Consider the following 27,904-nt stretch of genomic DNA (forward strand, 5'->3'; position numbering starts at 1 on the left):
TGAAGCAATGATCCTTCAACATCAACTTTGTTGGACTGGTCATATTGTTTGTATGACTGATTATCATCTTCCAAAGCAACTACTGCATTCCGAACTTAAAATGGAAAGCGTAATGCTGGTGGTCAACAAAAGAAGTTTAAAGATTCTCTCAAGGCAAATCTAAAAAAAAAAAAAGTAGTTTAAACACCAACAAGTAAGATTTACTCCAGCCGGTTCCTTTAGATGGAAAATGAATGACAACCTGTTAAGAGATCAAGAGATTGTAAAGAGGGCCCAAAAAGCTTTAAAGGACTATTTTGAAATCAACTTGAACACTTTGGTGGAAAAAAGAACAATCTGGGACGCAAGTAAAGCTGTAATGAGAGGGTTTTTGATACAACAGAATACAATCAAGAAAAAACTCTGGAATGGAAAAAAGGACAAGATATTAGACAAGATAAGAGATGGAGAGAAAAAGTTGAGATCTAATCCAAAATCAAAAGAGATTTTGAGAGAAATTAAATTCCACCAGTCACAATACATGAAATTGATAAACCAAGAAGTGGAATGGAAGATTAAACAAATGAAACAAAGATCTTTTGAATCGGCAAACAAATGTGGAAAACTGCTAGCATGGCAGTTGAAAAAAAGACAAAAATTGAATTATGTTACTAACCTAGAGGTTGAAGGGAAAAATATTCAGAAACCGGGTGAAATTAGAAAGTGTTTCCAGAAATATTTTAAAAAATTATATACCCAAGGGCCTGAGGAAGTGTCTGAGATGGATCAGTTTTTGAAAGACAATGGCCTACCAGAACTCTCTCAGGAAAAGAGATCAATCTTGGATTATAAAATAACACAACAGGAAATTGAAGATGCCATTCAGAACATGCAGTTGGGCAAATCTCCAGGGCCTGATGGACTTACCTCCAAGTATTATAGGACGTTAAAAGACTACTTGATACAACCATTAATGGAGGTTTGTAACCAGATTATGGGGGGAGGAAGGGCGCCAGAAACGTGGAAAGAAGCATTTATCACACTGATTCCTAAAGTGGAAACTGAAAAGACGCAACTTAAGAACTACCGTCCCATCTCACTCCTGAACGTGGATTACAAAATATTTGCAGACATTTTGGCAAGTAGATTTAAAAAGGTACTAAATGAAGTAATTCATAAGGACCAAGCTGGCTTTCTCCCGGGTAGGCACTTGTTTGACAATACTAGGAACATTATTGACATCCTGGAACTTTTGCAAACAAATATTAACACTAAAGCGGTGTTAATTTTTATTGATGCTGAGAAGGCCTTTGACAATATTTCTTGGAAGTTTATGAAGAAAAACTTGGAAGGGATGGGAGTGGGACGGGGGTTTGAAAATGGTATAGAAGCAATTTATTCAGAACAAAAAGCTAAGTTGATAGTGAACAATGTGGTGACAGAAGAGTTTCGTATTGGAAAAGGGACACGACAGGGGTGCCCCCTTTCCCCTTTATTATTTATCTCAGTCCTGGAGGTGTTGCTGAATATGATTAGGAAGGACCGGCAGGTACAAGGAATACGGGTCGGAGCGAAACAATATAAACTGAAGGCTTTTGCAGATGACTTGGTTTTAACATTACAGGAGCCAGAATCTAGTACAAAAAGAGTTTTAGAACTGATTCAAGAATTTGGTCGGGTGGCGGGATTCAAGTTGAATAAACAAAAAACTAAGGTATTGGGAAAGAACCTGACATCTTTAGAAACAGATGGGTTTCAGAGGGAAACAGAATTAAATGTGGTTAAAAAAGTGAAATACCTGGGGGTTAACTTGTCTTCCAAAAATTTGAATTTATTTAAAGATAACTATGAAAAATGTTGGTCAGAAGTTAAAAAAGATCTAGAAACTTGGTCAAGACTAAAACTTTCCTTGTTAGGCCGAATTGCAGCTATAAAGATGAACGTTTTGCCAAAAATGTTGTTTTTGTTTCAAGCCTTGCAGATCGTGGACAGAGTGGAATGTTTTGGAAAGTGGCAGAAGGATATTTCAAAGTTTGTTTGGCAGGGCAAAAACCCCCGAATAAAGTTTAAAATACTAACTGATGCAAAAGAAAGAGGGGGGTACAAAGACTTACTCGAAAGTAAGACTCCGAGGTGGCTATCACCAGTGGAAGCCAAGGCTCGAAAAAAACCCAATATGGAGGCCAGTTGGCCGAAATACTGGGAAATAATAGAAAACATTGGAGATAATTGGAAGTTGCAGAGCTATGAAAAACTAAAGGATAAGGTGCAAGATTGGTTTCACTATGCCCAAATTAATGAGGTTTTTAAGTTGGATAAAAAAACAGGATTCCAGGTGGAAAAATCGAAACTTGAGACAGAACTGTTAGAACCAAAGACTAAGTTATTATCCAGAATGTATAACTTGTTGCTTAAATGGAACACTCAGGAGGAGACAGTCAAATCAGCCATGATAAAATGGGCTCAAGACATTGGGTACAATATTATGTTTGAAGACTGGGAAAGAATCATAGAATCATAGAATCATAGAATCATAGAGTTGGAAGAGACCACAAGGGCCATCGAGTCCAACCCCCTGCCAAGCAGGAAACACCATCAGAGCACTCCTGACATATGGTTGTCAAGCCTCTGCTTAAAGACCTCCAAAGTAGGAGACTCCACCACACTCCTTGGCAGCAAATTCCACTGTCGAACAGCTCTTACTGTCAGGAAGTTCTTCCTAATGTTTAGGTGGAATCTTTTTTCTTGTAGTTTGGATCCATTGCTCTGTGTCCGCTTCTCCAGAGCAGCAGAAAACAACCTTTCTCCCTCCTCCATGTGACATCCTTTTATATATTTGAACATGGCTATCATATCACCCCTTAACCTCCTCTTCTCCAGGCTAAACATGCCTAGCTCCCTTAGCCGTTCCTCATAAGGCATCGTTTCCAGGCCTTTGACCATTTTGGTTGCCGAAAGGTTGTGGACCACCGGTATGAAATTTACGGCATGCAATGCCCTGAAAGAAAACATTATGAAAATGATATACAGGTGGTACATGACCCCAGTCAAGCTTGCTAAGATATACCATTTGTCTAATAACAAATGCTGGAAGTGTAAGGAGGCTGAAGGGACATTCTTTCACCTCTGGTGGACATGTCCAAGAGTGAAGGCCTTCTGGGAAACGATCTACAATGAGTTAAAAAAGGTGTTTAAGTACACCTTTCCTAAGAAACCGGAGGCCTTCCTCTTGGGCATTGTCGGCCAAAAGGTGTTAAAGAAGGATAGAACGTTTTTTATGTATGTGTCAGGGGATGGTTAGCTGCTTGTGCTTAAAATTATGCCCCTTCAGAGTTTGTGCGACCCCACAAACCTCTGTGTGTGACAGAGCTCCTCAGACATGTCTGCTCTAGTCACTAGTAGAGTCTGACAGTGGCTGTCTGCGGAAGCGCTTCCAGCAAAGAAGTTCCTTAACGGAAACGCGTCTCCTGGACTCACGACGTGGCAGCTTCCGGCGCAGCATGGGTCTCCCTGCAGTTGCTTCTGACACCTCCCCGCTATTTTCGCTCGAAGTGTCTCTCACCCCTTTCTCTCCCCTGCTGCTTCCTGCCTGGGCTGCTGCGTCTCTCTCAGCATTACTGAGATCCTCCTCCAGAGACCCCGCGCTCCCCCTGCTGGTCCCTGCTTTGGCTGTTGACTCTCTCCCAGTCTCTGGGAGCCTTACCACTTCCCTTTCCTCCGATGTCAGTTCCCTGACATCCACCTCCCCTCCAGGGCCCCCCTCTCCCCCGCCCCTACTTTCTCCTCTGGGCGGTGAGGAGCTGAAACCCCTAAAAGAATCCTCTTCATCTTCAGACGTCTCGAACAATTCCCTCCATCGGTCTTCGTTCCGACTCGCTGAATCCTCCTCCACCTCGGAATCAGCGAACCCCTCCAACTCTTCTTCGTCGTCGGTGGTGGCGAAGTATTCCCTCCGGAACCTCGCCACTGGCTGGGGTTTTCTAGGGAATCTCTGATGAAAAGTTTCAATCAAAACCTCGTCATCTACCTCCTCTGCCCTGACCCAGGTGTTTTCCGACTCCGGCTCCCCTTCCCACATTACCAAATACTCTACTTGCTCTCCCCTCCACCTGGAATCGAGAATCTCCGCTACATGGTAGCTGTGTTCTTTTTCTTCCATAGCTGGTCCCCTATTGACCCTCCCCTCTCTGTCCCCTATATACGGTGACAGCAATGATCTGTGGAACACTGGGTGCAACTTCATGTGGTTCGGTAACCGGAGTCTGAAAGCCACTGGGTTGACCTGTTGCGTGACTTCAAATGGGCCCAGTCTTTTGGGTCTTAACTTCTTACAACCTCCTTTAAATGGTAACCCTTGGGTGGACAGCCACACCTGGTCCCCCACCCTAATGCTTTCCCCTTCCCTTCTGGTTTTGTCTGCCTGCCTCTTATATTCCTCCTTCGCCCTGTTTAAATTAAGTTGGAGCTGGCGATGGATCGCTTCCATTTCTTCAACGAACTGTTCTGCGGCAGGAACGCTCCAGTTCTCCCCCTCCCCCCCTGGGAAGGCTCGGGGATGACACCCGTGATTGGCCAAAAAAGGGCTCATCCCTGTGGACACGTTCTCTGCATTGTTATAGGCAAATTCTGCCAACGCCAGCTTCTCCACCCAATCATTCTCTCTGTCATTCACATAACACCTCAAATATTGCTGGAGGACACCATTAGCTCTTTCCGCCTGCCCATTGGTTTCTGGATGACGGGCAGTGGAAAAATTTACCTCTACATGCAATAAGCTCATGAGCTTCCTCCAGAACCTGGAAGTAAATTGTTTCCCTCGGTCCGAAACCACCCTCAAGGGGGCACCATGCAACCTAAACACATTTTCCACAAACAATTTAGCGGTTTCTTCTGCTGTGACCGCATGTGAGCAGGCTATAAAGTGGGCCATCTTGGTTAACAGGTCTACCACAACCATAATGGCTGTCTTCCCCTTGGACCTGGGCAGATCAGTCATGAAATCTATTGCCACTGCCTCCCATGGTCTTTCCGGCGTGGGTAGTGGTTCTAATAAACCTGCCGGTGCCCGCCTCTCCCCCTTGGCTCGTTGACATCGGTCACACCCTCTCACATATTCACGCACATCTTCCCTGACCTTGGGCCACCAGAATTCCCTGGTAACCAGCCACATGGTTTTGTGTTGCCCAAAATGCCCTGCTGTGGGGCTATCGTGCAGTTGCTTGAGTACCTTTTCCCTCAATTCCCCTTCAGGTATGTATAACGCTCCCTTGTAGTACAACGCCCCGTTTCTCTCCTCAAAACCCCCGGGTTTGTCTCCCTCCCTCCTGAGACCCCTGAGTTTGTCCTGGGCGTATTCATCCTGCACCGTTCCCTCTACCAGTTCCCTTTGCCCCACCAAAGCCGCCCCACACACCCAGCGGTCCTCGGGAATAACATGGGTCTCTTCGGGTGCACCCTCTCCCTCCAAATATTCAGGTTTGCGTGAGAGAGCGTCCGCCCTAACGTTCTCCGGGCCTGGTACGTAACAAATCTCAAAGTTAAATTTGGAGAACTCCTGGGCCCATCTCAACTGCCTTTGGTTGAGCACTCGCGCAGTTCTCCAATACTCTAGATTCTTATGGTCCGTGCACACTTGCACCTTCTGTTGTGCACCAATTAGTAGATGCCTCCATCTCCGGAAGGCCTCATAAATCGCAAGAAGTTCCCGGTCGTGCACCGTGTAGTTTCTCTCAGATTTGTTCAGCTTTCGCGAAAAGAAGGCACACGGTCGCCACTCTGACCCCTCCTTCCCCGGCTGCAGAAGAAGCACCGCCCCTATGGCTCTGTCCGAAGCGTCTGTTTCGACCCTCAGCTTTTTTTGTAAATCCACATGTAGAAGTTGTTCGTCAGAGGCGAAGGCCCTTTTCAGTTCCTCAAACGCTCGCTCCGCCTCCCCCGTCCAAACAAACTTCTTTTTGCTGCTGAGACAGTCCGTGATGGGCGCCGTCAGGTGGGCGAAGTTTCGGATGAACTTACGATAAAAGTTTCCAAACCCTAGGAACCTCTGCACATCCTTCTTGGTCTTGGGTGTTTTCCATTCCAGCACCGCTTGAACCTTGCCGGGGTCCATGGCCAACCCCTTGTCTGACAAGCGGTACCCCAGGAATTCCACCTCCTTGGTATGAAACTGACACTTTTCCAGTTTCACCCACAGTCTGTTGGCTTGCAGCCTGCTCAACACTTCTCTGACGTCTCTCACATGTTGCTCCTCATTCTCCGAATACACCAACACGTCATCTAAGAAGGCCACGCAATTCTTGTAGAGCAAAGGCCCCAGTACATGGTTCATAAAGGCTTGAAAACACGCGGAGCCTGTTTGTAATCCAAAAGGCATAACGAGGTATTCAAATGCCCCCAAAGGGGTGAACATGGTGGTCTTCCATTCATCCCCTTTCCTTATACGTATCAGGTTGTACGCCCCCCTTAGGTCCAGCTTTGTAAAAATCTTTCCTTTTCGCACCCTGGTCAAAATATCATCAATCCTGGGCATAGGAAAAGCCGCCGGCTCTGTCACTGCATTTAGGGCCCGAAAGTCACATACCAGCCTCGGCTTGTCCGTGTTTTTTTTATCCACAAAAAACACTGGGCTACCCCCCGCTGCCTTGGACTCTCTGATGAAGCCTCTCTTCAGGTTCTTGTCAATGAACGCTCGCAACTCCTGCATCTCCCTGTCGGACATGGCATACAACTTGCCTACAGGAAGCTGTGCTCCAGGGAGTAAATTGATCTGGCAATCAAAGGGCCTATGCGGGGGTAGTTGGTCCGCTTCCTTCTCGCTGAACACGTCGCTGAGATCAGCATACTGTGGTGGCACCTTCCCCTTCTCCATCACTTCTGTCCCTGCTAGGGTGGCTTGGGCCCCTGCTGACCCCTTTTCCGCCCTGCAGTGTTCTAAGCAGTGTGCGGAACCGAAGGAAACCACTCTTTGATGCCAGCCCACCAGCGGATCATGTAGGGCTAGCCAGCTCATTCCCAAAATAATGGGAGCGCCTCCCAAGGTGGCCACATTAAACGCTATCAGTTCTGTGTGCCTTGCCACCCTCATTATCATTGGGACGGTCTGCAAGCTGACGCCTCCTCCCAACAGTTCCCTGCCATCAATCGTGGTCACCTGCAGGGGGTTGCTTAAAGGGATAGTCTGTATCTGGTGTTCAGCAGCAAACTCCTTGCTCATGAAATTGCAGGAGCTGCCTGAGTCCAACAGCGCCTTTATTTTTAGGGGGTGTCCATTTTGCAGCTCTAGCGACACTTCAATCACTAGAGCAGGTCGAGGAGCTTCTGGCACTGGCACTTGGGGAAGGGGCACTTTCACTGCTCTTTGGCCTGGCTGCAGTGCCCTGCTGGCAACCAGGCGTTGGCTTTTACCTGCTCCGTTTCTCCCTGCTCTTCCCCCTCAACAGCTCCCACCATCCCTTGCCATTCCTTCCTCTGGGGGCAGACTCTGGCAAAGTGGCCTGGCTGTTGGCAGAGATAGCATTTCCGGGCTCCCTTTCCCTCCTTCTTCGCCCCCTCACTGGGCTTTGAAACTGCGCGCGCGCGGGCTGTTCCGATTTCCATCGGCTCTGCCGGCGGGAAAGCTGGCTCAGGAATGTCTGGAATGCGTAACTCCTTCCAACGTTCCCCTCTCCCTTCCCGCCTCTCCAAGGCTCTTGCCTCCTGGCGCGCTCCAATGGTCAGCGCAGATTTGGTCAGCTGATCCATAGACCCCGCCCTGGGGCTCCTGGCCAGCTCGTCTTTCACAGCTGAAGAAAGACCTTCTTCAAATAGCATCTGAATGGGTGCCGCCGATAAATCCCACCCCAATCTGTGAATCAGCATGGTAAATTCAGTCCAGTACTCACGGACAGATCTGCTTCCCTGCTTGCAAGCCATTAGCTGTCTGCGTACCGCCCCTTCCTCAATATCGCTGGAAAACATGATATCCATTGCACGAAAGAATTTCATAGTGTCCTTTAGGATATCGTTGTGCGTTGCCATCAGGGGTCGAACCCAGTCCCGCGCCCCCTTCTCAAGATGCCCAATTACGAACGCAACTCGCGATTCCTCATCAGGGAACTCATCAAACTGCACATTCAGAGCATATTGCATCTCAGTCCTAAAGGCATGGTAATCCTTGGGGTCCCCCCCAAACTTCTGCACCAATCCTGGTACCTTTCTGGGGAACTGAGTGGTTCTCCCCTTTTTGTCAGCATCCTGAGCCCTTCTCTCCTCGAGCCTCGCCGTCTGCAGCGCAAGTTGGACCTCCAGAGCTTGATACCTTTCTTCCAAGCTTGGACCAGCTCCAACCCCTGCGTCTCCGGTTCCGACTGGGTTGCTCATGATGCTTTCTCCTGCACAGGCAGCGTACAGAGACTGTCAGACTGCTGTCAGGGGATGGTTAGCTGCTTGTGCTTAAAATTATGCCCCTTCAGAGTTTGTGCGACCCCACAAACCTCTGTGTGTGACAGAGCTCCTCAGACATGTCTGCTCTAGTCACTAGTAGAGTCTGACAGTGGCTGTCTGCGGAAGCGCTTCCAGCAAAGAAGTTCCTTAACGGAAACGCGTCTCCTGGACTCACGACGTGGCAGCTTCCGGCGCAGCATGGGTCTCCCTGCAGTTGCTTCTGACACCTCCCCGCTATTTTCGCTCGAAGTGTCTCTCACCCCTTTCTCTCCCCTGCTGCTTCCTGCCTGGGCTGCTGCGTCTCTCTCAGCATTACTGAGATCCTCCTCCAGAGACCCCGCGCTCCCCCTGCTGGTCCCTGCTTTGGCTGTTGACTCTCTCCCAGTCTCTGGGAGCCTTACCACTTCCCTTTCCTCCGATGTCAGTTCCCTGACAGTATGCAACCACAGCAGCAAGAATTCTTATCGCCAAATATTGGAAGACTCAAGATTTGCCCACACTGGAAGAGTGGCAAACGCAATTGATGGACTACATGGAATTGGCCGAGATGACTGCCAGAATCCGAGATTTGGGAGAAGAAACAATCGAGGAGGACTGGAAAAGATTTAAGGACTATTTGCAAAAATTTTATAGATTATATGAACTATAAAACTCGCATGATTTGGAATGGTTAGCTCCAGCAACGAGAGCGCATGATATATGAAATTAGGTAATATTAATGAAAGGATTAAAGGTTTAAATGTTTAAAATGATATTATATTGGCTTTCAAAGTAAAAGGATAACAAGTAATTTAAACTAAAAATGCAACGATTTGAAAGTATGAATGAAACATATGAAACAAGGTTGTAATTTGCTGATAACTTTATTGTCAAGAATGCATTGTGGGGAAGATGTGGGGAAGTCTGATGGAATATTGAAATAAGTTTGGAAATGATTTTTTTTCTTTTTTTTTCTTTCTTTCTCTCCTCTTTCTTTTTTCTCTCTCTCTTGCTGTTCTTGTTTCTTTGTATATTTGATTGGTTATCTGTATTTGGGAAAAATGCAATAAAAAAATATTTTAAAAAATAAAATAAACACCAACAACTGGGAATCACTGGCCTGAGAGTGCTCCAATTAGAGAACAGCCTTTACCAAAGGTGTCATGGGCTTTGAAGACGCTCGAACTCAGGACAAAATGAAGCAACGTGTTAAGAGGAAGGCACGCTTGACAAACCCTCACTGTGATCAACTCCTGCCCGGAAACCAATGTCCCCACTGTGGAAGGACGTGGGGATCCAGAATTGGCCTCCACAGACACTTACTTAACTCACTGTTAAGACCATGTTCATGGAAGACAATCTTACTTGGCTACGATCACCGAAGAAGAAGAAATGATCCCAAGTCTTTGAGTGTTGCTCCTTATGTAGCCAAATGGGCACACACACACACACACAAGCGGGAGCTGTCAGGAAGCTTAGGAGAATTTCAAGGTTTCCAAAGGTACAGCAAAAACTTTAGCAGGGGGTGCAACCATCTGTGTGCTTAAAATAGGTCAATGTGAGCAGAGCATGCTTGGAGGGCATGGGATGCTAACAGGCTGCTCTCTCTTTTTTTGGGGGGGGGGGAGAGAACAGAAAACGGGGAAGAGGAACTTAAACTGTTTGGAATCCAGAAAGGGAACACTATGTTCATTTGCATCTTGTTGCAAGACCCACTTGTTGTGATATGTCTGTTGTGCACAGCACAAAACACTTTGCTGTGAGCCAAATGATGAAGTTGTTCTCTGGGAGGGGGTGTTCCCTCATCCATCTCTTCTTCCCCTCCTCCATATCCCATCTCTGCCTGTCCAGATGTGGCATTTGGATGAGGGGTGGGTGGGAAAATACACTTCTCCCCTCCCAAAAACGTGTACATCTGTCATAATTCCCATCATTTTCGGCTCCGCTGCCAAGGGAGTGAACAAAGGGAGCTGGCGATTAACTTCAAAGAACTTTGTTGGAGAGGAATAAAGATATTTAGGGCCTATTTTGTGAACTAATTGCATTTGCATATTTATGGGATTTACTGATATAGCAGTAATTAAAAACTATTTAGTAGTCTTAAAGGACACATAACTCAGTTGCTGTTTGCATAATAAACACGTCCCTTATTACGTTTATTATGTTTGCATAATAAACCTTTCACCATCTCGATAATTCAGATGGCCATTCCGGAGGGGCCAGGGCTAGATTGTTGCTTTCCTACTGAGCAGCATGAAGGGTGCAGCAGAGGGAGAGAGAGGGAGAAGGCACACAGAAGATCCTAGAAGGGAATGGAAGAGATCGTCCCATGCACCCAACTCCTCTCTTGCCAGCTTCAACCTCTAGGATATTGATGAGGGATGGAGGACCATAGCTCAGGAGCAGAGAAAGTACTTTGAGTGTAAAAGGTCCCAGGTTCATTCCCTGGTCTCTCCAGGTAGCAATGGGAGAGTCTGAAATGCCATTGAGTGAAAACAATACCGAGCTAGTTCCAAATTCATGGCATAGAAGACTATCAGTGACTACTAGCCATGCTCTGCCTCCAGGGTCAGAGGCAGTGATGCTTCTGAATACCAGCTGCTAAAAACCACAGGAGGGGAGACAACTCCTGCGCTGCAGGTTTCCCACAGGCATCTGAGTTGCCACTGTAAGAAAAGGGTGTTGGACTCAGTGAGTCATTGGCCTGATCCAGCGGGCTTTTCTTATGTTCTTAAGGAAGATTCAGCTGTCAGTCCTCTTGGCTTCTGTGCACAGAACCGGGAGGGGTGGCCACCTTGTCCATTGCTGCGCACAGCAAAATGTCTTGAACTGGCCCTGGATTCTTATCTCATTATACATGACTAAGCCATTTCTCACCTTCTCACCCCTTGCCTTTTCCTGTAAGACCTATTGCAGTCGTTAAGAGTCGTCAACAGGCTCATCTCAGCTATCTGCCAATCTCCCATTCCCACCACCCTTCTGAGTAATACCCCTCCCCACCTTCTCACTGTATAGAAGGATCTGGCAACTTCTGTTTCAGTGTATCTGAAGAAGTGTGCACGCACACGAAAGCTCATACCAAGAACTAACTTAGTTGGTCTTTAAGGTGCTACTGGAAGGAATTTTTTTATTTTGACTATGGCAGACCAACACGGCTATCTATCTGTAACTTGAACTGGCCCTGTTTGCAAACTCACAAAACGCGGTTCAAATCTTCCTAGGTCTTGAACAAGGTGTCACCTCTTTATTTTAGTACTTCATCCAAACGCCCGAGACATTTCACTGCTCCAAACAGCGGCACCAGATGCCTAGGACCTCTTGCAATTTTGAAGTATATGGTTAAAGCACAAATTCAAACTCCTGCATTCCAAATCTGGATAGCAATGGCATTTTGGAACATTTTGTAAACATGTGTTTCTTCTTGGGCGGGGGGGGGGGGCGCTCAGAGAGATCGGTTGAGCTTCCCTTGGCCTGATTTTTGGAGGCAAAAGTGGCCCTGTTTGCAACAGGACGTTGAGGTGGCCTAAATCTATGAGATAATCTGAATCTGTCCCCTGCCTTTTAAACCCATCTTGGCTGCTGAACATGTTTGCAAGCTTGGCTAGTAACTTCAAGACAATATGAATGATTTTCCTGGTGCCCCCATAAAGCTATTGCTTCCCTTTTCTTTTCATTGAATCTTGCTGCCTCCTTCCCTGGGATGAAACAGAAGGCAGAGTGTGAAAGGTTTATATATATATGTGGTGCTGTGAGGACAACCCAAATCATGTTTGCATGAAGGTAAGGCTCGAATGACTACTAGCCACAACACTGATGGCAATATACCTTTGAAGACCCATTGCATAGAAATGCAAGTAGGGAAAGTGCTGCTGTTAACACCAACGTCCTGCTTGCAGGCTTCCCATCTTAGGCACCTGGTTGGCCACTGGGAAAAGGATGCTGGACTAGATGGGCCAATGGTCTGATGCAGCAGATCCTGATCTTCTTTGTATGTACAGCACAAACCAACCCAAGGGCTATGTAGAATCAGGCTGAATGATCAGATGGATACAGTTCAGAGAATCTGTACTGCTTCTTCCATTGCCAGGGTTGGATCTTTAGACTATGGCTGACAGAAGTTGCTGTCCAAAACAGCTTGAGGGCACCACGTTGGGGAAAGCTGGTTTAGTCTGATCTACTGCCAATTACTCATTTGGGAGTTTCTGGCTCCATGATCTCATCATCTGTTTTGACCCTTCAGAATTGTGATTTATGAAGCAGCCAGCTACAGTAATTCTGCTCTTGGTAAGACAGCCATGTTGCAGTTTGCAAGGGGGATTATTATTTATTTCTTCCACTGCTGTCCTACCCTTCCTCCCGAAGGAGCCTGAGGAACCCAGATAGGGGAGCTGTCAGGCTAGTAGGGAAACCTACTAGAGTCAAGGGGTTGGGCGCAACAGCAGGTGCAGCCAAGGAACTGTCCACAAGAGAGTTAAGAACCTGCAGAACTAGAGAGGATAAGTGTTGCACCAGCAAGAAAGGAACCAAGGCTTCCTCTTAGGTCTCTTCCAAGCAAGGCCCTGATCCTGGAAGTCTATAAAACAGTGGTTCCCAAACTTTTTTTGGCTATGCCCCGCCTTTTGTTGTTTAATCGTGTCCAACTCTTCGTGACCCCATGGACCAGAGCACACCAGGCACTCCTGTCTTCCACTGCCTCCCGCAGTTTGGCCAAACTTATGCTGGTAGCTTCGCAAACACTATCCAACCATCTCATCCTCAGTCGTCCCCTTCTCCTTGTGCCCTCCATCTTTCTCAACATCAGGGTCTTCTCCAGGGAGTCTTCTCTTCTCATGAGGTGGCCAAAGTATTGGAGCCTCAGCTTCACGATCTGTCCTTCCAGTGAGCACTCAGGGCTGATTTCCTTAAGAATGGAGAGGTTTGATCTTCTGGCAGTCCATGGGACTCTCAAGAGTCTCCTCCAGCACCATAATGCCCCACCTAAGCATCTCTAAAATCCTGATACCCCCTCCCCCGTGACATATAATTCTTATTATTCAAAAAGTGAACTCCTATTCATGTGGAGGAAGCCTAAAAGGCCATTCACTGTTAATAACTCATTGTTGAATTGCCCCCCTTAAAAACCAAATTGCCCTGCTGTGTGGCATGTGCCCCACATTGGGAACCACAAAGTCAAAGCTTCATTTTCAGAATCAGAATCTGATGAACAGAGACTTTGGGCAATTCTCCACATTCTAATGTCCAGGACCAGATTAAGACATTTAGGGGCTGAAACCCTAAAAAAATAAATATATAGTGTCCCCTCATTACATAATGCAAAATAAAAGCAACAGTAAACTGTGAAATAAAAGTGTAAAATAAAAACAACAACAAAGATTTATTGCAACTCATGACAGAATCTGATCTCCCCACATTCATTTGATCTATGTTAGTAGGACACATACAGGTGTGTGGGAATAAGTATTAGAAACAGAATAGAAAAATTGGGGAAGAGTGTGTAGTGGAGTGTAAGGAAGTTGAACAAAGTTCTTATCATTTTTAATCTTTTTTTCAGTGCCCCTGCTTTGCTGGTGCCCTAAGCATGTACTTAGTCTGCCTATTGGGCAATCCAGCACTGCTAATTGTGGAGTTGGTCTGGGTTCATTGATGCCTTTTCCTTTGGGGTGCAGGAGGTGATGGCAGGGGCGGAGGAAGGGGGGTGCGGTGGGGGTGGGCCGCCGAGGGGATCACCACTGATGGGGGTGGCAAAATGCCGGGCAGCACTCACCGCGGGCCCTGCAGCACGCCCAAGCCATGTGTCTCTCCTGGGAGTGACACGGTGGCTTGGGCGCCCTCAGGCTCCGTGCTGCCCCAAATGGTCTGTCCACCACCTCCCCCTTAGCTGTAGGGCGGCTGAGTGGGAGGAGGCAGGCAGACTCCTCGGAGGCCCCACGGTGCATCCTGCCCCGGCTCCCCCCCCACAGCTGGTCCCGCCCCAGCATGCATGTGGCCCCGCCCCTGGGTGCAGGGCACACACGCTGCCCTAGGCACCCAACCGGCTTCTCCGCCGCTGGGTGTTGGTGCTGAGTCCTGAGCCACAGGGGTATCCCAGGCACGTGGCAAAGGGTATCTCTCCAAGCCCTTCACTTTGGCGGGATCAGAGGCTATGTACATGTTAGCAGCTAGAAATGTGTCCCCCCACCCTACCCCGCTGGTTGTATTACAAATTGCTTTCTCGCATTGCAAGTGTTTGTGTGTTCCTTCGCTTTATTTGTGTTCTTTGATTTATCTTTCTTTGATGAACTCCAGCTCACTAAAACTGTCATCCACACGTGAGCAACGGCTGCCTGAAAAGCCTCTCACACACATCTCGGCTTAACTGTGGCTTCTGCTTCGTAATCAGATAGAAACTGGTTTGAGTGTCGGATGGAAATTCCCAGGTGTCAAAGAAGGCTATTTATGTATGCCACAAAGGAGGCTCGTGTTTTGTTAGCCCCAAAATGGAAAACGAGCGAGGTCCCAACCAAAGGAGAATGGCAACTTAAACCGATGGAATACGCACAGCTTGCAGATCTAACGTAAGGAATAAGAGAACAAGAAGAACATTCTTTTAAAGAAGATTGGAAAAATTGTTTACTGAATATATAGGGGGAAATTGTGTACGCTTGAAAATGTTGTCAGCATGAAGATAAATTCAACAGTGTAAATAAGTTTTGATGGAAGTAATACAGTGGACGCTCGGGTTGAGAACATGATCTGTGCAGGATGCACATTCGCAACCTGCAGCGTTCGCAACCCGCAGTCACACTTCTGCGCACGCATGGGTTATGATTCAACGCTTTTGGGTTTCGCCAGTCCGCAACCTGAAAAATACAACCTGAAGCATCTGTAACCCAAGGTATGACTGTAATGAAATTCTGAATGGTTTAGTTTATATAAAATATAAAATATATTCCGTACAAGAGACGGAATGGAATGTTAGCCGATTATTGATAGTTATAAGAATTTTCTACAATGACATCAGATGTTGATTTTAGCGTAGTGCCTAAATCTTAATCTTATATTTTTCTTTTGAATTGTTAATATCTGTCCTTGTGAGCTGTGAATTGTGTTATATTACCGGTGGCTTGTACGAGTCCACGGTTTTATTTGATTTGTTTTGTTGTGTTGTGTTTTATGATGGGCGTAAAGCCGAATAAACATTTTCTCTCTCTCTCAAGGATTTATGCTATGTAAAATGAACCATGGAAAGAGAAGAAGGGAAGTCAGTGGTATTTTAAGGTTGTATAAATGAATATTCTAAATTGTAAAACAGAAAATTGAAAAAAATTATATATATAAAAAGAAAGAAACTGGTTTGAGGGAAAACGCATCAAATAGGGCAAAACCAGAGGCAAAAGTGGGCACAGCAATGGGCGTGACTTCCACCTTTGCAGGGGAGCCTAAATTCCAGCCATGCAAAAGCCCAAAGTTTTTTTATACATGTGCATCTCTCAATCTTCATGCCGGGAAGCAATTGAGGGGCACATTCCTGCCAGGCTAAAAAACCGAAGGAGGACATTGAGCAGGACTAGTGAAGAATGTAGTCCAGGGAGAGCAGGCATAGTCTTGAGAGAGTCCCAGGGACTGGATTGAAGGGCCTGGGGGCTGCTTGCAGTTCCTGGCCCTGTGTTTCCCCAGACCTGGCAAGAGGCTCAGCCAGGCTTCCAACACACCTCTTTGCCCTGGTCTTTGACACTTGAGATGTGTGCTTTCTGGATCCACCCAAATTCATGTGACTGTCATTTGTTTCAACTGTTTTTGATACTGTATTTTAAATTGTTGTAACCTCAAGTACAAATACCTGCTGGAAATGTAAAGAAAAAGAAGGTACCTTTTACAATATGTGGTGGTCGTGTATGGTAATAAAAGCTGTCTGGGAAATGATATATAATGAATTGGAAAAAAAATGTTTAAAATAACTTCTGTAAAAAAAAGAAGCTTTTTTTTATTAGGAATTGTAGGTGCCAACATCCCTGAGGAGCAGAAAAGACTTTTTATGTATGTGACAACAGCCACATGGATTCTACTAGCCCAGAGATGGAAAGGAGGAGTCTCTACCAGAGAGGAATGGCAAAACAAGCTGTGGGCTATGCTCAAAAGGCAAAGCTGACCAGAAAGCTCAGGAACCAAGAAGACAAAAACTTCAAGAAAGAATGGGAAAATTTATAATTTATTTAGGAGAGCACTGTAAGCAGATAAAAACTTTAGCAGGATTTTAATAACGCTTGCAAATATAACAAATGTTACAGACAATATGGTCAGATACAAAATATAGATTATGAAATAGTATGCAGTTGAAAATGTTGAAAACAGGACCCATGGAGGAGAAGGTGAGAAGTCTCAAGATTCAGATAAATATATATGGATGTGTACCTGGTATTGTTATAACTTTACACTTGTAAAATCAAATAAAAACAATTTCAAAAATAATATTAAATTGTTGTAACCTGTCCTGGGACTTACTGGTGGAGGGTGGGCAATAGAATTAATTAAAATGGTCATCCCCATTTGTAAGAATGTAAGTGAAATGAGTGGATAAGAAGGAACAGTTGGTCCATCAAAGTGGAAAGGGTGTGTGTGTTAAAGAGTCTTTTGCTCCTATATTGGTACACATGGGAAGAGAGGCAATAGATGGTGCCCCTTTGAATTGCTCCCCAAGTCACTGTCTCCCTCTAAAACATTGCCCTTGTTTTAAAAAAGTGTTTGCCAACACCTCAGTGCCAGTCCGGTAGAGGACAGGTCCCCTGGAATAACCTTGCTTGAAAAGAGGGCTTTCCTTTCCCTTCTGAGATGAGGCTGTTAAGTTCTCCCATCCATCACAGCACAGCACGTCTTTTAATTAAAGGGAGCTGAGACGAGAAGATGACATACAGTCTGGATCTCCCAACACCAGCCTCCCTCCTCCTTGGCTTACGGTGTTAGTGATTGTTCTTCATTAGACAATAGAAAGCTTCCATTACCCGAGGTAATTCAAGACAGTGAGGTTAATTGCTGTCAATGCCAGAGATGCCAGTGCATAAGTCTGATGCAGAGGATCTATTTGGGATGCTATTATTATTATTGCAAAGACCGTCGCATAAGGCAGCTTCCCAGGTAAAAGCATTCTGCAAAATCCTGTTAGGAGTAGGATTTCTTACCCCCCACAACCTCAACTCTCCATCTTCAGACCAATTGCCATCAGCCACTTAGCACCAGCACGTCAGCGGAATTAAAATGCTGTCTGTGATCACTTTCCCAAGCAGAAGAGGTGGCGAGTGTTAGATCTCATGGGAGCGCAGAAAGGCTTTCAGAGCTTGAAATACTGGTGGTGCTGGACATTTCATTGATGTGCAATGAAGAAACGGACAAGAAGAGAGAAGGTGAACTTCCTGCTTAAGAATTGTCTGCTCCTCTGATGAGATGCTGGAGAATCAGTCCTTTCCTGGGAAAAATCAGATTCTGTGAGTTACCAGGTGGTAGCTATGATGATGATGAAGGTATTCCTGCTGCTCATTTTTGTTGCAGGTAAGATTTCAGGTATGTTATTATTACATTGCCATCTGTATACATGGCATCTTTCAGGGCAACCTAAGCAGGTCCTTGCCCTGAGGAGGCTACAGTTTTGACTTCAGTACTTGGGGAGAGAGTGGAAGGGAAGGGAAGATTTGATCACTGGGTCAATTCATACACTCACACTCCTTGTTCAGTAACTTAGCACTTGGTGATGACTCTCAGCTGAACACCTGAGCAGTCAAGTATGCGAGTCATAAGTTATTAATTTAGCACGCTTCTGAGCCACCTTTTCACAGTTCAGGGTGGTTTGTGTCAGCTAATGCAAGAGGTTAAAATACACACAAAACAACCAGTGATCTAGAAAAGGAACCAGCAGGCTAGCCAGAAGTCCACCCTGAAAGGTAATAAGGAGGTGGAATTCTCCTTGATGTTATAGCCACTAAGGCCCCTGTTCAGACATGCAGCAAAATCAGGTGGCAATAATGCTTGACCTGGAATGTAGCACTTTGCATGCTTTAGTGCTTTTTTGGGGGGGAGGTGTAGAAGCAAGCAGAAAATTTGGATGCTGGTGAGAGCCCTTCTTTCAAACATGCCGGATTTTACATGTATCTGAACTGCACTTGGTCCATAATACAGCGGGGATTGGGTGATTTGATCACATGACTTCTGTGCTTTGTCAGCTGCGCTGGCTCCCAGTCCATCTGCAGACCCAGTTCAAGCTGCTGTTTCTCACCTTTAAAGCCTTCAAGGCATTGGGGTGCCTGAAAGATCATCTTCTCCCATAGAGACCTCCACCTGAAACTCAAGATCCATTTCCCAGGCCCTACTCTGAGTGTCCTGTCAAGTGGGGTGCAACAGGTGACTACCAAGGTAGGGTGGCCACGTGTTTTGCTGCACAGAAGACAGTTCTCTATTTGATGGGCTACCCAGTTTAAAGAATTCTACGGAACAAGAGCAAGGGGGCAATTAGAAGTTGCCTGCCAACAAATTTCAGCACCTGGACAGCAAACTGAGCATAAATACAGGCTACCTGCCCCTGGTCTTCCCCACTGAGGGGAGATATACTGTATTTCTATTATACTGTAGTTAGAGTAATTGTCTCCAAATGCACATCTATACATATAACTTAGTCTATGTAAAATTTTTACATGCAAATCAGTGTCCCCTTTTAGTCCTCTTTTTAAAGTGATGTGCATTGTTCTTTTCTTGGTGATGGAGCAGTCACCCAAAAGAGAATACATTTTTGATGGTCGTAAAATCCACCTGCCCTTACTCCACTCCCATGAGGCTTGCTTTGAGCTTACATTTTGGCCTTGTGAGTGCCTCTTGAATACTTTTTGGTGTTGTTCTCTCTGGACTTTTAAAATTGTGATTTTAATATCTCACTTGTAATCCCCTCTTTACCATCATGTTACTGTTACTTCTGCTGCAGAACTGGTTTTTTTTACTCTTCTCTGCTGATCAAATATTTATGCTGCCATTTGCTGGGTTTTATATTTAAAATCTTGATAGTTTCATCTTGCATTTCCTGGCTTTTTGCTTGTGAGCCATTCAGGGAATGATGGGCAGCCGTACAAATGCTACAAGTAAGCAAACAAACCAATACAAGCAAGGTGATTGTTTTCTTTATGGGGGCATCTGAAACTGCCAGCTTCCCCCTGCAGTCTGAAGTGGCACAGCCTATGAGAAGATTTGCCCCCATGATTTTTGTGCATGCACAAAAGCAGGACTCATGCCTTGCACATATTTGCAGGAGGTGGAATGAGTGCAGAGATGCTGGATTTCAACCCCTTTAGGGAAGGAAATTCTCTATGTGCAAGACTATTATAGTCAGGACATTCTGTGTGTGTGTGAACCTATGATTTTGCACAAAGCAGAGGCAACTGGGAGTCATGGGTGCAGAATACAGTTACCCAGGAAAGGCTGGCCACAGTAGTTCATACGCTGGTTACTTCTTGACTAGATTACTGTGGGGCTTTCCTTGTGCTTGATCCAGAAGCTGCAGTTAGTACAGAGTGATTCTCCACGACTGCTGATGGGAGTGAGGCCTTGTCAGCATATTACACCTGTGCTCAGAGACCTGCACTGGTTGTCTATTTGGTACTGGACAAAGTTCAAGGTGTTACCAGGGCTCTTTTTTTCAGCCAGAACTTACTGGAACTCAGTTCTGCCACCTCTCAGGTGGGCGTCATTGCCATTAGAAGAGAACAAGGGAGGTGTTCATAGTGAGTTCTGGCACTTCTTTTTTCTAGAAAAATAGCACTGGGTGTTAGTATATAAAGTCCTTAACAACTTGGGACCAGTTTACCTTCAAGATTCATCATCAAATCTTTATTACGGTCATAGACCAGCATCAATAGGGTGAGGTACAATCATTTAAAATCTGCAAAACATTTTGAAGAGCTAAAATTATTAAAACAGAAGGTACTATAAGAATCTAAAAGAAGGGTTCGGAGCACTAAATGGAAGAGCATAAAATGTTAGTATATAAGAGGCTATGACTATCAGTTTACAAAGCACTCTGAAATGAGTGTTCATTAAATCTAGTTTGTGTCTCAGGCACCTACAAGATGGCCTTACCCCAAATACTCCCTTTTGACTGCTTTGATTGGTAGAATTGGTAGGGTTACAGGTGTCACGTAACACTCATTCTGCATTTGTAAGAACTCAGTCTTTTAGTGGGGCAGCACCTACCCTTTGGAACTCCCTGCCTAATGATATCAGGCAAGCATCTTTGCTGCACACTTTTCAGCACCTGATGAAACTTTTTTGTTTAGACAAGCCTCATCCGATCTTTAGAAAGCTGAGGCAAGCTTTAATCTGCTTTTAGTTTATTGTTATTTTAACTTTTCAAAAGTCTTAAATTATTGTTGCTAATTCTTCTTGCTTACAATTTTATCTTTTTGTTCTATCTGTAAACCACTGTGAGGTCCCCCGTCCCCTGTCAAGTGTATAAATCTTATGAAATAAATAAAACCTCAAGGATAATAATAATACTAATAATAATAATTTATTTGTACCCTGCCCATCTGGCTGGGTTTTCCCAGCCACTCTGGGCGGCTTCCACAGAGACCAAAAATACACTAAAATGTCACACATTAAAAACTTCCCTGAACAGGGCTGCCTTAAGATGTCTTCTGAATGTCAGGTAGTTGTTTATCGCTTTGACATTTGATGGGAGGGCGTTCCACAGGGCGGGCGCCACTACCGAGAAGGCCCTCTGCCTGGTTCCCTGTAGCTTTCCTTCTTGCAATGAGGGAGCCGCCAGAAGGCCCTCGGCGCTGGACCTCAGCGTCCGGGCAGAACAATGGGGGTGGAGATGCTCCTTCAGGTATACTGGGCCGAGGCCGTTTAGGGCTTTAAAGGTCAACACCATCACTTTGAATTGTGCTCAGAAACGTACTGGGAGCCAATGTACTGAGAAGCCAAGCGGACATTCCTGGTTCTTGATGAGGAGCAAGTATTTCTCCCTCTCTGAGTTGCTCCAGTGATGCTAAAGTCTTGTGTAAGCGGCTCCCTTCCCTTGATTGTGTCACACTTCTGGTGGTCTCTCTCTATCACAACCCAGAGTCTCACCGAAGCAGCACAAAACTCCCAAGCTGCGGCCAAACTGGCGAAGAATGTTTCTGACACTCCCAGAGGGTAGGATTAAAGCACGTGAATGTTTGCTACAGGGGGCTAATACCCAAAAGATACTTTGCAGCTTTGAAATGTGGCCACTTCAACCTTACTTCCCTGTGTGCTCCTACACCAGGGAGGTGTTGTTATTATCAGCAATGTCTATTCGTTTAGCTCCGTTGACAGTTGAGTTTTAGGAGCCTCATTTGCAACGCTTCCAGGCTGCCGAAGGAAATGTGCAGCTGCTAATGATGAGAGCCGTCTCTGTCCCTGACATTAGCTCAAGCACGTTGCTTGTTTCCACAGTTCTTGCTGGAACGCAGCCCAGAAGCATCACGTTCCTTGGTGGTAGCCACAATGGGGACAGGTGGGCACAAAGCTCGCAAAGATATTGCGCCACAGCCGACAATTGATCATTATTAGGCTTATTTTTAGCACCATCATTAACTCCATCGAGCATTGCTGTCCCCATGGAAACGTCCGGTTTTGACTTCTGAATCGGTGTAGCAGGTTAAAGTCTCTAACTTGGTTCCATTCTGGACACAGGCCAGCGGGCGTTGAATCTTCAGCAGGACTTCCACGCATTGCACTGTTTTTGGGAATTCATCAAGCTTAAAAATCTGCTTGATGCAGATTTTATGAATGGGGCAGCCATATTTATGAATGGGGCAGCACTTACCCCAAAGCAGGGATGGGGAAGCCGTAGCCTTCTAGATGTTGGTAGGCTCCATCTCCCATCTGCCCCAGCCAGCCTGGCCAGTGGGCAGGAGTGATAGGAGCTGTGGTCCAACAAGATATGGAGGGCCACAGATTCCCCATCTGTGCCCCAAAGAGGACTTCCCCAACTGGTCTGTGAACACTTGGTGGTCCGTGAGCTTCAGTCGGGTGGTCTGTGTCTGCAAAAGCACAATTAAATAGCACACATCGTTTAGCACGGTGCTCTCCAATTGCTACGGTGGGCAAAAAAATCTTTAAGTGGTTCTCCAAGATCCTCAGGAATTTTCTTCTGGTTCATGTTGGGAAGAGTTTGGGAACAACTGTCCCAAAAGATCAGGTTCACAATGTGGGGTGCTCCTCAACCCAGTTTTGTCATAGAGGCCCAGGTGTGGTAGAGTGCCTTTTACCAGATGAGACTGGTGTGTCAGTGTCAGGGACTGGGCAGAGGAGAAATGGTGGAGACTGCCTCCCCAGCTTGACCCTTCCAGGGAGGAGGAAGAGGAAGACAGTTTAGAATTACAACAGGGGTTTGAGGGAGGTCACAGCTCAGAGGCAGATGAGGGGGAAAGTTGGGAAATCATGGGAGAGGAGGAAGAGGAAGAGGAAGAGGAAGAGGGAGCACCAAAGGGGCGACAGCTGATGGACTCAGTGTCTTTAGAAAGCATTCCAGACCCCCCCTCCCAGAACCTGGTGAGCCTTGAAAGTAGGAGAGCAGAGAGCTCAAAGACAAAGGGCACGTAGCAGCACCCATAGAAGTGACGAAAGAGGAAGTGGGAGAGACGGGGTGGGGTGGAAATTTACTCGGGACAACGCCATTATCCAAGAGGCTGGGTTTTATAGCCTCTCTCTGTAAATACTGAATAAAAAGTGAGTGGTAAGAAACATTTCCTTGTCTTTGTACATTTCTGGGCAACTGGGCCATGGAAGTCACTGACAGCAGCCTGATAGTCAGCTGCTACAGCCATTCCTGGGCAGAGACATCTGACAACTTCCAAGTTAAGACTACTGCAATTTGTTGTTTTTTTAAATAAATATTTATTAAAAATTTTCCATTTTAAAAAGCCAAAAAGAAAAAAGAAAAAGAAAAATTAAAAACATATACAGTTTACAATCCTTATTTTCTATAACATATTTCCCTGACTTCCCCGCACCTCCCCTTCTTATATTCCAATTCAAATTGTAAATTCAACAAGTTCTTATCCCCAATTTTTAACCTTTTTATACTTAAAGGTAAAGGTAAAGGTACCCCTGCCCGAACGGGCCAGTCTTGACAGACTCTGGGGTTTGTGCGCCCATCTCACATCTATTGGCCGGGGGCCAGCGCTGTCCGGAGACACTTCCGGGTCACGTGGCCAGCGTGACAACGCTGCTCTGGCGAGCCAGAGCCGCACACGGAACGCCGTTTACCTTCCCGCTGGTAAGCGGTACCTATTTATCTACTTGCCCCCGGGGGTGCTTTCGAACTGCTAGGTTGGCAGGCGCTGGGACCGAGCAGCGGGAGCGCACCCCGCCGCGGGGATTCGAACCGCCGACCTTTCGATCGGCAAGCCCTAGGCGCTGAGGCTTTAGCCCACAGCGCCACCCGCGTCCCTCTTTATACTTAATTCATTTAAAAAAAACAATTTTACCTTATAAACCTCAAAATTTTATACCTCAGTACTCATTCTTAAATCCTTTTTTCTAAAGTCGACCCAAATTCCCTTCCACGAATTCCCCACTTTTCATGCTGATAACAAAACAGAATAAAAAGAAAAAGACAGATTATAATTATACACCCTTTGGATCCCCAAACCCCACCCCATCCCCTTTCCCGGTTTCAATCCCCAACAAATGTCCATCAGTCTTAATCGGCTATCAGCCTGGAGATCTCACGTCCGAGGCCCTTAATTGTCTCTCAGTTCCTCTCTGCTGGTTTTTTTTGATAGTCCTTAATATTAAACACCAGATCTCGGAGATGCTCTAACCCGATGGGAACAATGCTTCCTCCAGCCAGACCACCATACTTAAAAGTGGAGCTCAAGTCTTGTTTCTTGCTCCTTTCAAGTCCAAATGTCCCCCAAGCTCCAGCTTTCACCTTAATCAAATTTGTAATCCTTAGGTCTTCAGATCTCCACATATAGAGATCTCTCCATTCTTCAGTCTCCAATTTGGACCAGATTTTCATCATCCAATTCTTGTTTTCCTTTGTAACCATCATGTCAGGACCCTGGCTCTCCTTTGTCATCTGCAACACCACATCTCCTCCTTCCCTTTCCTCAAAAACAACATGTGTCTCTTTCTCCACACTCTCAAAGTTCTCAACTTTCTCCTCTTGTCCAGCTGCATGAACTTCCCAGATCAAATCCTTATCAAATTCAATGCACTTATTTACTGTTAAGTCCAGGGTTGCAACGTTGGTAGCCAAAACATCAATTTGGCCTTGTAACTTTCCCAAGAGAAAGAAAATTCTGTCCAATTTAGCTTGAGTTTTCCCTCCTTCAGCCATTCTTGTAATGTCCCAAAACCCCCTCTAGAGGGATTTTGGTTACTTAGTATTCCTTCCAGTTCAAATCCAAAAATCAAGTTAGTTTGTATCGGTTCTTCCTTATTTTCAACAAAATATAACCAAATTGTAACAAATATAACCAGCAGAGGCACAAAACAAGAGAGGCACAAAACAAGGTTCGCTTTTTCCGTCTTGACAGCTAGTTTGACAGCTGTCAAGCTCTTCAATATCTCTCCAACAGGCTTTCTCGCGGATCACTCCCAGGTCCGGGGGGGTGTGTGTGTGACATTTCAGCTCCAAAAATTAGTTCTTATCCTCCAGTAAAAATTACTTAAACTGCCAAATCGTGAAATTAATATCTTTTGCCCAATAAGAAGGAAAAAATCCTCTCGACCTTAGTTAGTTAGTCCTTGCTTTAGATTATTTATAGGACGGGGAGATGGACTTCCCGTTTACGCCTTCCCCGATCGTGCCTAATTAAAAAAAAAAAATCCTTTATAGAAATCCAATTTCCGTACTACTCACAGGTTGCTGCTTTAAAATCCAATTGTTCACAAGAAGAAGTCAGCACTCTTCACGGGTCGGGGGGGCGCAAATGGTGCCCGCCGAGTCACCAGGTTCACAGGCTTCCCCGCCTGTGATTTGTAATGGTCCCCGCATCGCCGCCGCAGCAAGACCCGATCCTGCGGAGCCGATTCCCTCCGGAGCTCAGAGGGAATCCGCCATTAGTCGATCGCGCTAACCCGGAAGTCCCAAAGACTACTGCAATTTGTAGTGCGTGCATATTTGGGATTCACTGCTTATTGAGATTAAGCAGGTGCCTTCACTGTACAGTGGCACCTCGGCTTACAGACGCTTCGGGTTACATGTTTTCAGGTTACAGACATGCCGAAACCTGGAAGTACCGGAATGGGTTACTTCTGGGTTTCGGCGCTGTGTGCAGAAGCGCCGAATCACGTCACACGCGTGCGCAGACTCGGCGCTGCAGGTTGCGAACGTGCCTCCCGCACAGATCACGTTCTCAACCCGAGGTTCCACTGTACTCTTTTCAGTGCCTCCTGAAAACATTTCTGTTTTGACAAGCCTACACAGATGCTTAGAAAGTTGAGGTAATTTTAATCTGTTTTCATATTTTAAGTTTTGGCTACTTTAAAGTAAGGTTACAAATTTTTTTTTTTTACTGTTTTACCTTTTGTGAACCACTTTGAGGTTTCTTATAATCAAGTGGTTTTTGAATTTTATGAAATCAATCAATAGATGCGGTATAAAACAGCAAAGGTGAAAGCCACAGGTGTTTATATTTACTGGTTGGTGATGAGAAGCACAGCCACTAATGAAGCAAGTTCATAATTCTGAAGCATGTTGTGCATGATAAAATATTTTGGCACTTTGAGCACCTGCTCTCTTAACAGCTGACACATTTATTGATTGATTCATGCATTTATATCATACCTCTTTCTCTAACGAACACAGGCCCAAGGTCAGCCAGTGAGCTTCATGGCTAAGTGGGGATTTGAACCCTGGTTTCCCTCGTCCTAGTCTGTACTCTAACCATATCCCCCAACCAAGTCTTTAACAAGAACACAAACCATATTTCTAGGGCAGGGACATCCAACTCCTAATAGACTACGATCTACTCACAGTATAAAAAAAACTGGCATTGATCTACCAGAGTTGTTGAGGTTGTTGAACTTTTATTGGAAAGGCAAAGTTGTTGATCTTGTTTTGGAAATGCAAAGTTATTGAGCTTCTTTTAGGAAACCAGAATTGTGAAGGTTTTTTTGGAAGCCATAATTGTTGAGCTTTTTTGGGAAAGCCGAAGTTGTTGAGCATTTTTTTTTGAGGGGGGATCACTGAGGGGCCAGAGATCTACCAGGATCTACCAGGAACACCCCCGCGATCTACCAGTAGATCACAATCTGCCTGTTGGACATGCCTGTTCTAGGGTATATTCCCTGAGTTTAGAAACTAAGTTTATTCTTCAGGCCACTTTGATTCCAGTTTCCCCTTTAAAACATTCCTTTTATCATTCTGATTCCAGTTAAGGAAGGAAATATGCTTTTGCCTCCTGGCTGAGATGAAATCAGGGCTTGCTATTCCTCAGGCTCTGCTGAGGATAACACACCTGCAGCCCTGTCCGTAACATTCTGGTTGCTGTGACATTGATCAAAGATAGGGATCGCTTCCCAGCCCAGCTCCTGACATGGCATCCTTCATAAAAAATGGACATAAGCAGCCTCAGCGTGCTGAGAGAGGACATCTCATTTACAGTTTCCTGCTGGAACTCTGGTCCCTTCAGCAGCTCATCAAAACAGCTATCAGAGGCCCGGCGAGCGGGAGAAAGCGTACATCTCGGACCCTGCAGATTAGATTTTGCTCACACACGTTGCCAATTTGCTTCAGCCCAATGAGTTGGTGAGGCTGAGCTCCCCAAGGGCCAGCTGGAACAGTGAGCAGGGGGCGGGGGAGAGAATCTTTTTGCATTTCTGAGGGGCCACTCAGGAATGTGTCACATGCAATTTTGGGTCTCCGTATCTCCCTCTCTCCCCCCCCCACCCCAATGCTCCCGCATCCCTGGCTCTTTTTCTCTCCTGCTATGCAAACAGATTTTATTTTTTTGTTCCAGTAAAGAAGCTTCTCATATGGGGGAAAGGGTGGGTGGGTTGGAGGGTGTGTGTGTGTGTGTGTGTGTGTGTGTGAGAGAGAGAGAGAGAGAGAGAGAGAGAGAGAGAGAGAGAACTAAATTATCTGAGTACAGGATCAGGCACAATCTCATCAGCTCCCAAACCATGTGGCTTTCGGGGTTCGCTAATTCCTATTCCACATTCACTTCTGTGGTCTAGATTCCTGAATGAGATCTGCAGAACACTGAATGAAAAGAAAAAGCCCATTAACTGGAAACACATAGTCTATTATCTTAAAAATTAAAGTGACTTCAGAGCTTGGTGAAAGGCAGTAGTCTGGCTGTCGTGTGACATGAGCTGTCAGAGAAGAAAGGCAGAAGCAGTGCAAAGGCCAAACCAACACCTCTCTCTTTCCTAACCACAGGCAACCTCTGCACCTGACAACTGATGCCAAATGTATCCAATTAGCAGATTGAGCTTTACTCCTTCTGCTTCCCCTGGTAGGGACAGAAGCCTTAAGGATCACACAGCCTGATTCAAAGTATATTTGTGCAGAAGCAAGTTCCATTGT

The 27,904-nt window shown here is 45.7% G+C and overlaps 1 protein-coding gene across 4 annotated transcripts in view; it reads left to right on the forward strand.

Annotated features, from left to right (window-relative positions):
* Nucleotides 1-12,048: 12,048 nt before the first annotated feature.
* Nucleotides 12,049-27,904, forward strand: part of HTR3B (5-hydroxytryptamine receptor 3B) — a 29,720-nt gene continuing 13,864 nt past the window's right edge. For 2 of the 4 annotated variants that reach the window (XM_082200880.1, XM_082200879.1), the window contains exon 1: nt 17,168-17,901. In XM_082200880.1, the coding sequence (XP_082057006.1) occupies nt 17,859-17,901 (43 nt within the window). In that variant the 5' untranslated portion in view covers nt 17,168-17,858. Of the gene's footprint in view, nt 12,160-17,167; nt 17,902-27,904 lie in introns of those variants that run through there. The other 2 variants (XM_082200881.1, XM_082200878.1) reach the window with 2 other exon arrangements.

The sequence above is a fragment of the Podarcis vaucheri genome (assembly GCF_965113315.1).
Source record: "Podarcis vaucheri genome assembly, chromosome: 15".
Classification (NCBI taxonomy): Eukaryota; Metazoa; Chordata; class Lepidosauria; order Squamata; family Lacertidae; genus Podarcis; species Podarcis vaucheri.